The 12,653-nt window shown below is 40.8% G+C and overlaps 1 protein-coding gene across 1 annotated transcript; it reads right to left on the reverse strand.

Moving 5' to 3' along the window:
* Window positions 1-9,161: 9,161 nt before the first annotated feature.
* On the reverse strand, window positions 9,162-11,153 carry LOC122942173 (olfactory receptor 6C4-like). Its single transcript, XM_044299674.1, has 2 exons — window positions 11,139-11,153; window positions 9,162-10,196 (listed from the first exon to the last, which is right to left on the reverse strand). Exons 1-2 carry the CDS (start codon window positions 11,151-11,153, stop codon window positions 9,162-9,164), a joined length of 1,050 nt encoding a protein of 349 aa, XP_044155609.1.
* Between the last annotated feature and the right edge of the window lie 1,500 nt (window positions 11,154-12,653).

Consider the following 12,653-nt stretch of genomic DNA (forward strand, 5'->3'; position numbering starts at 1 on the left):
TCCGACCATTCACCGATCTTACTGGTGATGAAGACCGGACAAAAAACCGGGATCAGCAGATCGTTCAGATTGAACGAACACTGGCTAACTATATTAAATGATTCCGCTGGGATAGATAAAGAACTCTCACAATTTTGGCAAGAGAATATCGGTACAGCTCACATTCATTTTGTTTGGGATGCCATGAAGGCATTTATGCGTGGGCTGTATTTTTCTAGAATAAAAACGAAAAAAAATGATTTCTCTGCCGAACAAAAAAAGCTGGAGGCAAATATTGCATATCTGGAGGGCTGTATCCGAGTACGAAATGATATGAATACGCGTACTAAGCTAAAATCTGCCAAAGATCATTACATTACCTTTATGAAGGAAAAAGCACAGAATCAACTATTTTTCATGGGCTATAAAGATTTCTGCGAGGCGGGTACCCCGAGTAAGCTATTGGTTTCTATTATAGCAAATCAAAAACCCCCCCAAAGAATTAGACAGATACTGACGGGGGATGGGCGTAGATTGGAAAGAGGAATGGAGATGGTAGCAGAGTTTTTTAATCACTTTGATAATTTATATCGATCTGAGGCGGTAGATATAGTGACCGAAATAGATGCCTTTTTGGAACAAGTCAGGATCCCGGCGCTCTCGGTCTCCGATTCCGCCTCTTTGTGTGCCCCCATCTTATTGGAGGAATTACAAACGGCCCTGCAGGGGACTCGGGGTTCTTCTGCGCCGGGTCCGGATGGACTTCCATTTGGCATCTATAAGCGCCATGCGGAGATACTCTTGCCCGGACTGTTGCTTGTTCTAAATGAGTCTAGTAAACGCGGAAAGCTGCCCCCGTCTCTGGCCGAAGCAACGGTTACATTGATCCTTAAAAAGGGGAAACTGGGAAATAAAGTTGAGGACTATCGCCCAATATCACTGCTCAATGCAGATTATAAAATAATTGCAAAAGTCCTTTCCAATCGCTTAAAAAAAGTAATAGCGCGCCTGATACATGTGGACCAGACAGGGTTCATTCCTGGGCGACAGATACAGACCAATATACGGCGGACCTTTCTTAATATCCAGATTGGCGGAGGGGAGGACCGCTCGATACTATCATTGGACGCCGCTAAAGCGTTCGATCGTGTCGAGTGGCCCTTCCTCTGGCGTGTTATGTATAGGATGAATCTGGGCCAGGAATTTATTGGATGGGTTAAACTGCTATATAGTGAAACAACTGCTAGAATTAAAGTCAATGAGGTGCTTACCCCTGCTGTTTCCCTAAAGCGGGGAACACGTCAGGGCTGCCCCCTTTCTCCTCTCCTCTTCGCAATCTTTATGGAACCCCTTGCCTGCAGGATACGGACTGAACCTGGCATATCCGGCTTCGGGGGGAGAGGGACAGACGATAAGATTTGCTTATATGCAGATGACGTCTTACTCTACCTGAATGACGGTTGGAGAAGCGTCCCCAATGTTATGCGGATAACAGAGGAATTCGGCAGAATTGCTGGGTATGAGATAAACTGGTCTAAGTCTGTACTCTTCCCCCTGAACCGGATGCCCCCCCCTAACGATCTTAGGATCAGAATTATTCCCCCGACAGATCATTTAGATTATCTCGGGATAAAAATCAGCAATAATATCAGGGAATATAATCAGTTAAATATTTCCCCTTTAGTGGGGAGAATAAAAGACAAAATAAGAGTGTGGCAGAAACTCCCACTTTCGCAGATCAATAGGATTGCGTTGATTAAAATGGTTTTGTTACCCTGGATATTGTATACGGTCAGCTCCTGCCCCACTTGGATTGAGGATAGCGTCTTCAATCTGATTGACCGCTTGATAAATGATCTGATATGGGGCAGAAAAAGGGTCCGCATCAAACTACAATACCTGCGAATGGCCGTAAGTAACGGGGGCCTAGGCCTGCCCCATTTTCAAATCTATTATCTCTGTGCACAATTACAATGGTGCGTCAATGTCGGGGATGGTGTATTAATATCACATATCCTAGGTCAACGCCCACTACACTCCAATAACATTTTTAGTATATTGGAATCCGGAATGTTTCAACGTACAGATTACTTTTGCCCCATCGGAGCCGCGCTACAGAAAGTTTGGAATAAAATTAAGATATTGATCCATGCCCCTCAAATTCTGGATTTCTCCCCCTTATGGGACAACCCTGCCCTAACTGAATTTTTGACACTTAACGAAAACGAATTCTGGACTCGAAAAGGTATTTCATTATTTTCACATATATACACAAAAGGGAATAGTAAATCAATACGGGAATTGATAAAACAAGCACCAATAACTGCACTAGAGCACTATAGATATTGTCAACTACAACATGCACTATCATACACTCTCAAAAAAACACCCTTGATAAAAGTTACTCCGGGGTTCTTATCCTTTTGTTATAACATAGTAGGGAATAAAGTTAAGATTTCACTAATATATAGGAGATTCATCGAGGAAATAAGCACTATCACTAAATTTAAAAGTGTGGATAAATGGAAGACAGATATTGGGGAATGTAACCCCTCACAATGGCAGGAAATATATCAAAATATAAAGAAGGCCTCTCTTTCACGACAACACCGATTGATACAATTCAAAATAATACATCGCTTATATGTTACTCCGAGCCTGTTGACTAAAATGTACACTAACAAGGGTCAAGAATTTAGCTGCCTTAAATGTTCTTGTGTAGCCGCAGGGCTTGTACATATGCTGTGGGACTGTCCAGCTATTAGGACTTTCTGGGGCTGCATATTTCAGACAATGGTGGCAAACAGCAGGAACAGTCCTCCCATGACTATTCAAGTAGCAGTTCTTGGATTGCTTCCTCCTGAGTATAAAAACAAAACCACTAAAAATGAACAGGTATACTGGTTAAAGGGGTTTCTTTTGGCCAAAGTGATAATCTTGAGACAGTGGGTGAAAGATAGACCCCCAACAATCAATGATTGGCAAAGTTTAATGACGCGAATAACACATTTTGAGGGCATGAAACGACGTGGATTAAACGACGCTACCGGAATGGGCCCATAGAGAAGGGAAATAGCCAGCCGTAATACCCCAGAGCAGAATTGATGGCTAGTAACTGGGGAGACCACTGATATACCCCAACAAACCATTATATATTCTTAGATAAACTCTATCAACACAGCCCACGCCAGAATACGTGTGAAATTGTAAAGGCTCTAATGAAAATCCTTATGAGGGGGGCAGGAATACTCCGCCGCCCCTCGCGGCGGCCGCACCAAGCCGGGTGGAAACGGGTGGGGGGTGAGGGGGCGGGGCGGAGGGGGGTTGGGTTTATGGTTTTTTTTTTTTTTTATTCTTGTGTGTTTTTTTTTTGGGTTGTGGATCCCATGCCTATGTACTGGTATTAGAGCTGACTCCTCTGGTCACAGATTGTTTTGTTGTATGTGTCCGATATATGGCATGGAGACGATACACTGTCTAATGTGCGCTATTATAGTATATCTGATTGGAAATTTGCTTTTATATTGTCTGTAAAATAAAAATACAAATAAAAAAAAAAAAAAAAAAAAACATACCTTGTGTATAGTATCTGTTATGGAATAAGATTGGCGTGTATCTGCAACATCATCCAGAAAATTAATCCAATACAGAGAGATTGAAAATATACTTGTGAAAACACAATATCATCTCCAAGGAACTGAATTCAGTTCTAGACCAGTATGGTTGATTTATGTGTGTGTGTGTGTGTGTGTGTGTGTATGTATGTATGTATGTATGTGTGTGTGTGTGTGTGTATGTATATATATATATATATATATATATATATATATATATATATATATATATAATTTTAGTACAGACCAAAAGTTTGGGCACACCTCATTCAAAGAGTTTTCTTTATTTTCATGACTATGAAAACTGTAGATTCACACTGAAGGCATCAAAACTATGAATTAGCACATGTGGAATTATATACATAACAAAAAAGTGTGAAACAACTGAAAATATGTCATATTCTAGGTTCTTCAAAGTAGCCACCTTTTGCTTTGATTACAGCTTTGCACAGTCTTGGCATTCTCTTGATGAGCTTCGAGAGGTAGTCACCTGAAATGGTTTTCACTTCACAGGTGTGCCCTGTCAGGTTTAATAAGTGGGATTTTTGCCTTTATAAATGGGGTTGGGACCATCAGTTGCGTTGTAGAAAAGTCAGGAGGATACACAGCTGATAGTCCTACTGAATAGACTGTTAGCTGCTTTTTTTCTTGCCATAATACAAATTCTAAGCAAAGGAAAATGAGTGGCCATCATTACTTTAAGAAATGAAGGTCAGTCAGTCTGAAAAATTGGGAAAACTTTGAAAGTGTCCCCAAGTGCAGTCACAAAGACCATCAATCTCTACAAAGAAACTGGCTCACATGCGGACCGCCCCAGGAAAGGAAGACCAAGAGTCACCTCTGCTGTGGAGGATAAGTTCATCCGAGTTATCAGCCTCAGAAATCGCAGGTTAACAGCAGCTCAGATTAGAGACCAGGTCAATGCCACACAGAGTTCTAGCAGCAGACACATCTCTAGAACAACTGCTAAGAGGAGACTGTGTGAATCAGGCCTTCATGGTAGAATATCTGCTAGGAAACCACTACATGCCTGGTTCCCACCGTGAAGCATGGAGGAGGAGGTGTGATGGTGTGGGGGTGCTTTGCTGGTGACACTGTTGGGGATTTATTCAAAATTGAAGGCATACTGAACCGGCATGGCTACCACAGCATCTTGCAGCGGCATGCTATTCCATCCGGTTTGTGTTTAGTTGGACCATCATTTATTTTTCAACAGAACAATGACCCCAAACACACCTCCAGGCTGTGTAAGGGCAGTAATCAAAGCAAAAGGTGGCTACTTTGAAGAACCTAGAATATGACATATTTTCAGTTGTTTCACACTTTTTTGTTATGTATATAATTCCACATGTGTTAATTCATAGTTTTGATGCCTTCAGTGTGAATCTACAATTTTCATAGTCATGAAAATTAAAGAAAACTCTTTGGATGAGCAGGTGTGTCCAAACTTTTGGTCTGTACTGTATATAATCTGTATAGATAAAAGATAAACCATATTTTGGTTTAATCAGACATTTGTTGGCTGAGAGAAATCAAGTGTCAAATTGATTTCAAATATAATTGAGGGGTATTATTATAATAAGGCATAATTGTATATATATTCTCAATTATTTTGACTTTCTTACTATTTTGCATATCATTGATTTGTATTTCAATTGTCACCAGTTTTCTTATATATTAGTTTGCACCGTATTATTGTTATTTAATAAATATATATTTAGATTTACCACCGCCTTCTTTTTGTTGTCTAACTTAGCACAGATCACGAGCTCGTTTTAGCTTGATATTTATGATAATAGATTAGAATCTCCTTCATTAAAGATTCCAGTTTATTCACATAAATAATATAGACTGTTAATCGGAGACAGCATAAATATTCCGACAATAGATGCCTTTGATGAGAACATAGTCCTGCCACTTTACAAATCACTAGTCAGATTACACATGGAGTGTTCACTCTCCCTGCCCATTGTCCCTGCCTATGTCCCTTTCTCAGCCTCAGATCTGCCCCCACCTCCATCAGCCTCCTATCAGAACCACCCCAATGTCAGATCAGAACCCCCTGCCTCAGATCAGACCCCTATCAGATGCTCCTCACCCTCCATTAGCCTCAGATCAGACCCCCCCCCCCTCCAGAATCCAATCAGACCTCAGATCAGACGTTTAAATAAAATAAACTTACCTCTCCAGCTCCTGACGGCGCTGTCATTCAGCAGATTAGCTTACCGTCCATGGTCTTCTCCCTGCCGTGCTGTACTGTGACCTGACAGCGCACAGCATCAGGTCATAGGGCGCGTCTACATGTACTACGTCATGACTCTGTATGTGTCGGGACACAGTGGGGCCGGAAGAAGACCAGGGAAGGTGAGTACAGCCAGTGCAGTGCTGTTTTCACCTTCCTGTGCCTCCCGCATGCTAATTGACCTCTTCCATAATGGAATCTGTCATTAGCATTTTCACTATGTGTTCTGGCAGTGGGCTGGAGGTTCCCACCCCTAAATTAGATAGAAAGTATCCATTGCATAGTGGAAATAATAAATGTCTTAATATAGTCTTGAAAATAAAGATAAAAACTTTAGGTGCAAAGTAAGACCAGCAATAGGTGTTGTAAAGTTAGAGAAAAGCATGATCCACTGTGATATATTTTTAGTGCATCCTTAGACTGTCTGATCGAAGTACAGGTCCTTCTCAAAAAATTAGCATACTGTGATAAAGTTCATTATTTTCTGTAATGTACTGATAAACATTAGACTTTCATATATTTTAGATTCATTACACACCAACTGAAGTAGTTCAAGCCTTTTATTGTTTTAATATTGATGATTTTGGCATACAGCTCATGAAAACCCAAAATTCCTATCTCAAAAAATTAGCATATCATGAAAAGGTTCTCTAAACAAGCTATTAACCTAATCTTCTGAATCAACTAATTAACTCTAAACACCTGCAAAAGATTCCTGAGGCTTTTAAAAACTCCCAGCCTGGTTCATTACTCCAAACCGCAATCATGGGTAAGACTGCCGACCTGACTGCTGTCCAGAAGGCCATCATTGACACCCTCAAGCAAGAGGGTAAGACACAGAAAGACATTTCTGAACGAATAGACTGTTCCCAGAGTGCTGTATCAAGGCACCTCAGTGGGAAGTCTGTGGGAAGGAAAAAGTGTGGCAGAAAACGCTGCACAACAAGAAGAGGTAACCGGACCCTGAGGAAGATTGTAGAGAAGGACCGATTCCAGACCTTGGGGGACCTGCGGAAGCAGTGGACTGAGTCTGGAGTAGAAACATCCAGAGCCACCGTGTACAGGCGTGTGCAGGAAATGGGCTACAGGTGCTGCATTCCCCAGAAACAGCAGCAGAAGCGCCTGACCTGGGCTACAGAGAAGCAGCACCGGACTGTTGCTCAGTGGTCCAAAATACTTTTTTCGGATGAAAGCAAATTTTGCATGTCATTCGGAAATCAAGGTGCCAGAGTCTGGAGGAAGACTGGGGAGAGGGAAATGCCAAAATGCCTGAAGTCCAGTGTCAAGTACCTACAGTCAGTGATGGTCTGGGGTGCCATGTCAGCTGCTGGTGTTGGTCCACTGTGTTTTATCAAGGGCAGGGTCAATGCAGCTAGCTATCGGGAGATTTTGGAGCACTTCATGCTTCCATCTGCTGAAAAGCTTTATGGAGATGAAGATTTCATATTTCAGCACGACCTGGCACCTGCTCACAGTGCCAAAACCACTGGTAAATGGTTTACTGACCATGGTATTACTGTGCTCAATTGGCCTGCCAACTCTCCTGACCTGAACCCCATAGAGAATCTGTGGGATATTGGGAAGAGAAAGTTGAGACGCAAGACCCAACACTCTGGATGAGCTTAAGGCCGCTATCGAAGCATCCTGGGCCTCCATAACACCTCAGCAGTGCCACAGGCTGATTGCCTCCATGCCACGCCGCATTGAAGCAGTAATTTCTGCAAAAGGATTCCCGACCAAGTATTGAGTGCATAACTGAACATAATTATTTGAAGGTTGACTTTTTTTGTATTAAAAACACTTTTCTTTTATTGGTCGGATGAAATATGCTAATGTTTTGAGATAGGAAATTTGGGTTTTCATGAGCTGTATGCCAAAATCATCAATATTAAAACAATAAAAGGCTTGAACTACTTCAGTTGGTGTGTAATGAATCTAAAATATATGAAAGTCTAATGTTTATCAGTACATTACAGAAAATAATGAACTTTATTACAATATGCTAATTTTTTGAGAAGGACCTGTATAAGACAGGATTAGTAAACTGCCCAATTTTATATGGATGTCCTGCCCTAGACATATATGCAACCTACCTAACCATCTCCACCAAATCTTCAGTTTGTGTAGTGCAGTTTAGTAAGGCTACTTGCACACTCGCATTTTGTGCTGATCCGTAATGGATTTTCCATTCAGAATGCATTAGAATGCAAACTGATCCATTTTGGACCGCTTGTGAGAGTCCTGAATGGATCTCACAAACGGAAAGCCAAAACGCGAGTGTGAAAGTATACTAACATTAAAGAGTCACTCTACGTTCACACAATTTAATTTAATAATTGGCAAATTTCTAAGTCACTTCATAAAAAAAAAAAAATCCTGCATCCACCTAAAAAAAGAAAAGCTGTAAAGTCATGGCAACTAGGGGTCTCATTTCCACCTAACTTGCAGTCCACTGCCTGAACTAGGCTGAACTGAGCCTGATAGAAAAACTGCTTCTAAACATTACAGTAGCCTTCGGCTTTCCTGTAAGTTTGATTTATCTCTCCTTATCAGCTTTCTGAGATCCCTAGGAAAAAAACTAACAGTGGGAAGAGGGGTCACTGCATACAGTGCTAGTAGAGGGGAGATGCTCCCTACTTCTGAGAGAAATGCATCTGGCTGTGCAGCTGAAACGAGGAATAATATGGCTGAAAGTAACTTTAGGGAAGTCCAAACATAACTGTTCCTTCACAGTTATCATTGTACAATGAAGCATAGCCATTATGCAACCTTTTATTTATTTTTTAAACTTGGGTATGCTTTAATGTAAATTGCTGCAACACCTGGAATGCCACTCATTTGCACTGCAATTTCTTATGTTTAAAGAGGACATTTCACTAGTTTAAAAACTAACTATATCAGTGGGCAGAGCGGCACCCAGGGGTCCCCCTGCACTTACTAGTATGTCTGGGCGCCGTTCGCCCTGGGACTCCCAGGCTATGAGGTGTGCGCTACGATTGGCCAGCACTGCAGCAAGAGACAACCCTAATACAAAAACTCCGCCCAGTACAACAGAGGGAGCTGCAGACACCGGAGCCTATACCGGATGAACGGAGAGGCGCCCAGACATACTAGTAAGTGCAGGGGGACCCCTAGGCGCCGCTCTGCCCACAGATATAGTTAGTTTTTAGTTTTTAAACTAGTGAAAGGTCCTCCTAATTTGTTTGCACACACAATTTATTGCATTCCTATATGGAGTGCAGTTGTCTATGGACTGTTATGGACCTGTCTTGGTTTGAGAGGAGGCCAAATTCACTTTTTCTTTTTTTATTATGAAGTATAAGGGTTTAATGCAGTCTAGAATGATGCTTGAACTTGATGGAATATACCATTCCCATATCGCTCGGTGAGTTTCTGATTCTATCGCTCGGTGAGTTTCTGATTCTTTGAAAAGATTTTGCCAGTGACTTTTTTACATCATTATTTCTTAGGCTGTAAATGAGAGGATTCATGGCCGGTGTAACAACAGAGTAAAAAACAGATATAGCTTTGTCCATCTCAAAATTCTCTCCAGAAGATGGTCGGATGTACATAAAAATCACAGTGCCAAAGAAAATTGTCACAACTGAAAAATGTGAAGCACACGTTGAGAAGGTTTTGTGTCGTCCAGAAGATGAAGATATTCGTAAAATAGCCACTATGATGAAGATATAGGAGAAAGTAACGAGCAGTAAAGAACCAAGGACTATAACAGCAGAGATCATAAAGACAAAAATATCTAAGAAGAGTGTGTCAGGAGATGAGAGCTTTACCATAGGTCCAACATCACAGAAGAAATGATTGATAATTTTTGAGCCACAAAATGGTTTTTGAGATAGTACAATTGTGGGTACAGTTGGGGTCATGCATCCACTTATCCAAGATCCAAAAATCAGCTTGTAGCATAATCGTTTGTTCATGATGTTGGTATAATGAAGTGGATGGCAGATGGCCATGTACCGGTCAAATCCCATTAGAGCCAAAATAAAGAATTCTGTAGTGCCGAAAAGAAAAAAGAAATACATCTGAGTGAGGCAGCTCTTAAAGGATATAGACTTATTTCCAGATAACAGATCAGCGAGCATTCTGGGTACAGTGACCGTCGTGTATCCTATCTCAAGGAAAGAGAAGTTTGCTAGGAACAAATACATGGGCGTTCTTAGATTGGTGTCAATTCTAGTGATAGAAATTAAGGTTATGTTTCCCAAAAGAGTTAACATATAGATCATCAGAAAGAATATAAAAAGTGTGATGCCTATGTCCCTTTCATTAGTCAATCCAAGGAGCAGGAACTCTTCTACCCCACTTCTGTTCTCCAATGCACATCCTGCAAATGGGTCGGACTGTAAAATGACACAAAAACATAGACTTTATAAGTGTTATGTAATATGTGTTAACACCTTCCTAAATTTGTAAACTGGACTACGTGAAGATGGAAAGCTGAAATTCGGTCATATACCAAGTCACGTTTTGGTTCAAAATAGAATGTGTGGGACCTAACAAAGTGTACAGTCCACGCGTGAAATGCATTAAAGGGGTATTCCGGTTACAGAAAAGTATCCCCCTATCCACAGAATAGGGAATAACTATTAGATTAGTTGGGGTCCTACTGCTGGGACCACCACGGATCACAGTAACCAGCTCCATCCTCCACACATTAGATAGAGCTGTGTAATTTCAGTGCTGACTTTCAGCCCTGGTGGACCACTGCCAATCATATATGGAGGGCCAGCCAAGGAGAAAAACGGTCCTTCCTATGAAGCCCTTTTTTTAAAACTTTTTTTCAATACAAATAATTATTGAGATTTTGTCTTAGTAACTATACATAAAACCTATTTGAGATAGCCACCAAAAATTGCATTGAAAAATGGACTGCTATAAGGGTGGTCCTCTCAAAGAAGATAGTTACAGTCCATAGTATATAATGGAACTGGGATTCCTCCACATAAAATCTGATCAAGATAAAGGTCTTTTCGAAGAGGTGGTCTTTAGTAGACATGACTTTTTATCAAGCCCATCAACATGACTTTTTATCAAGCCCATGGAACTTAGAATGACTCTACATTTGCATTCATTTTATTACCTTCAAGTTCAACCTTAAAAATTGTAGTAAAACAAAAACTTTTTGAATATTTCTAATATTGTGTCTGTGACTGGAAAAATAAAACAGCAGATTGCAGTGTACCTAAATCATATGGTATATGTCCTAAAAGTGCATTCAGGTACAGTGACACCTACGAGTCATACTATGGATGTCTGATTATTGAGATTATGTAAGTTCTTACCGCAGTGAAGTCCATCATTAAATACTGAGGTTGGCAGGAAATCTTATTATAGGATATAATTTATCTGCAGATAAAAGTGAAAAAACATATTTCATTAGCCCTTCAATACTGTTTATGTTGTTACTGTATCACATCTATTTTTTGGTCATTCATTTTTGTATGGCCTTTACCTTAAAAATATCTGGTTAGCAAATGAATCTACTATGCATGCTGAGATGTTAACATTACATTTTAGCCCTGTTTTGTCCTGTTCTAATATGAAATACATGTGTTATATGTACACTGCTGTGAAAAAGTATTTTCTCCCCACACAATTTATTCTATTCTTGCTGATTTCTAGCAGTTAAATGTTACCATTCATCCAACACATTTTAATATAAAATAAAGACAACACAAGTAAACACAAAATGTTTTTTCAGAATTGTTTTAATTTGGCTACACTGGAGGGTCTTAATGGAATTCATATCAGGACATTGCCTCTACCACTCTAAAACCTAAATTTTGTTTCTATGGAGCCATTTAGAGGTGGACTTGCTTGGGTGCTTCAATTCATTGCCTTGCCACATAATCCAACTGTGCTTCAGCTTTAGGTCACGAACTGAACAGTGGACATTCTCCTTCAGGATTTTTTGATAGAGAGCAGAAGTCATGGTTCCATCAAGCATGACAAGTCGTAGAGGTATCACAGAAGCAAAGGAGTCCCAGCCCATAACACTACCATCAACATGTTTGACGGTGATGGTGTTATGTTCTTATGGTGGGATGCGGAGTTAGCTTTATGCTAAGACTCATGTCTTCTAAAATGTTCCACCTATGACCCAAAGGTCTTGATGGTCATGTTGATGTTTTCTGGAAAATTTGAGACAAGCTTGATTAGCAGAGAGATCCCTGCCAGTGTGATATTAATGGCCCATCCTGAGACTAAGTCATCAACATTAAAATCCCGGACAACTGCTTTAACACCTTGGCGACCTCCAGCCTACTTGCACTTCGGAAGTCGGTTTTTTAAAAATGGTTCCCCTCGTGCGTGCAGCGGGCGCTATAGCTGCCAGGTTTCTGCTGTTTCAAACAGCAGAGACCCACGGCGGATGTATAGAATCCGTTCTACCGTTGCTCGCATACATTTAACACCTAAGATGCCATACTCCAATGTGACCACAGCATGTTAGCGGCCCAGAAGCAGGAGCCGCGTGCTCCCGCACCCGTAACAGCATTTCCCGGTTAAGATGGGGGAACCTGTTATGGTATCATAATTGCCTAAAGCCTTAAGCAGGCTTTGTTAGCTATTACTAGTATATACCATACAGGCCAGCAGGTGGCAGCACTGTATTGGTATATTGTAAATGGAGTGTTCTATAATGGCTATTTAGCCATCACAGAACATAATGGGTAATGGTTGCCAATTATAGTCAGGGTGACTTTCAATCACCCTCATTTCCCCAAAATAAAAATACATAACCAATAAAAAAAATACACATCATTGGCATTACCGCATGCGAAAACACCCGTACCATT

The sequence above is a fragment of the Bufo gargarizans genome, chromosome 6 (assembly GCF_014858855.1).
Source record: "Bufo gargarizans isolate SCDJY-AF-19 chromosome 6, ASM1485885v1, whole genome shotgun sequence".
Lineage (NCBI taxonomy): Eukaryota > Metazoa > Chordata > Amphibia > Anura > Bufonidae > Bufo > Bufo gargarizans.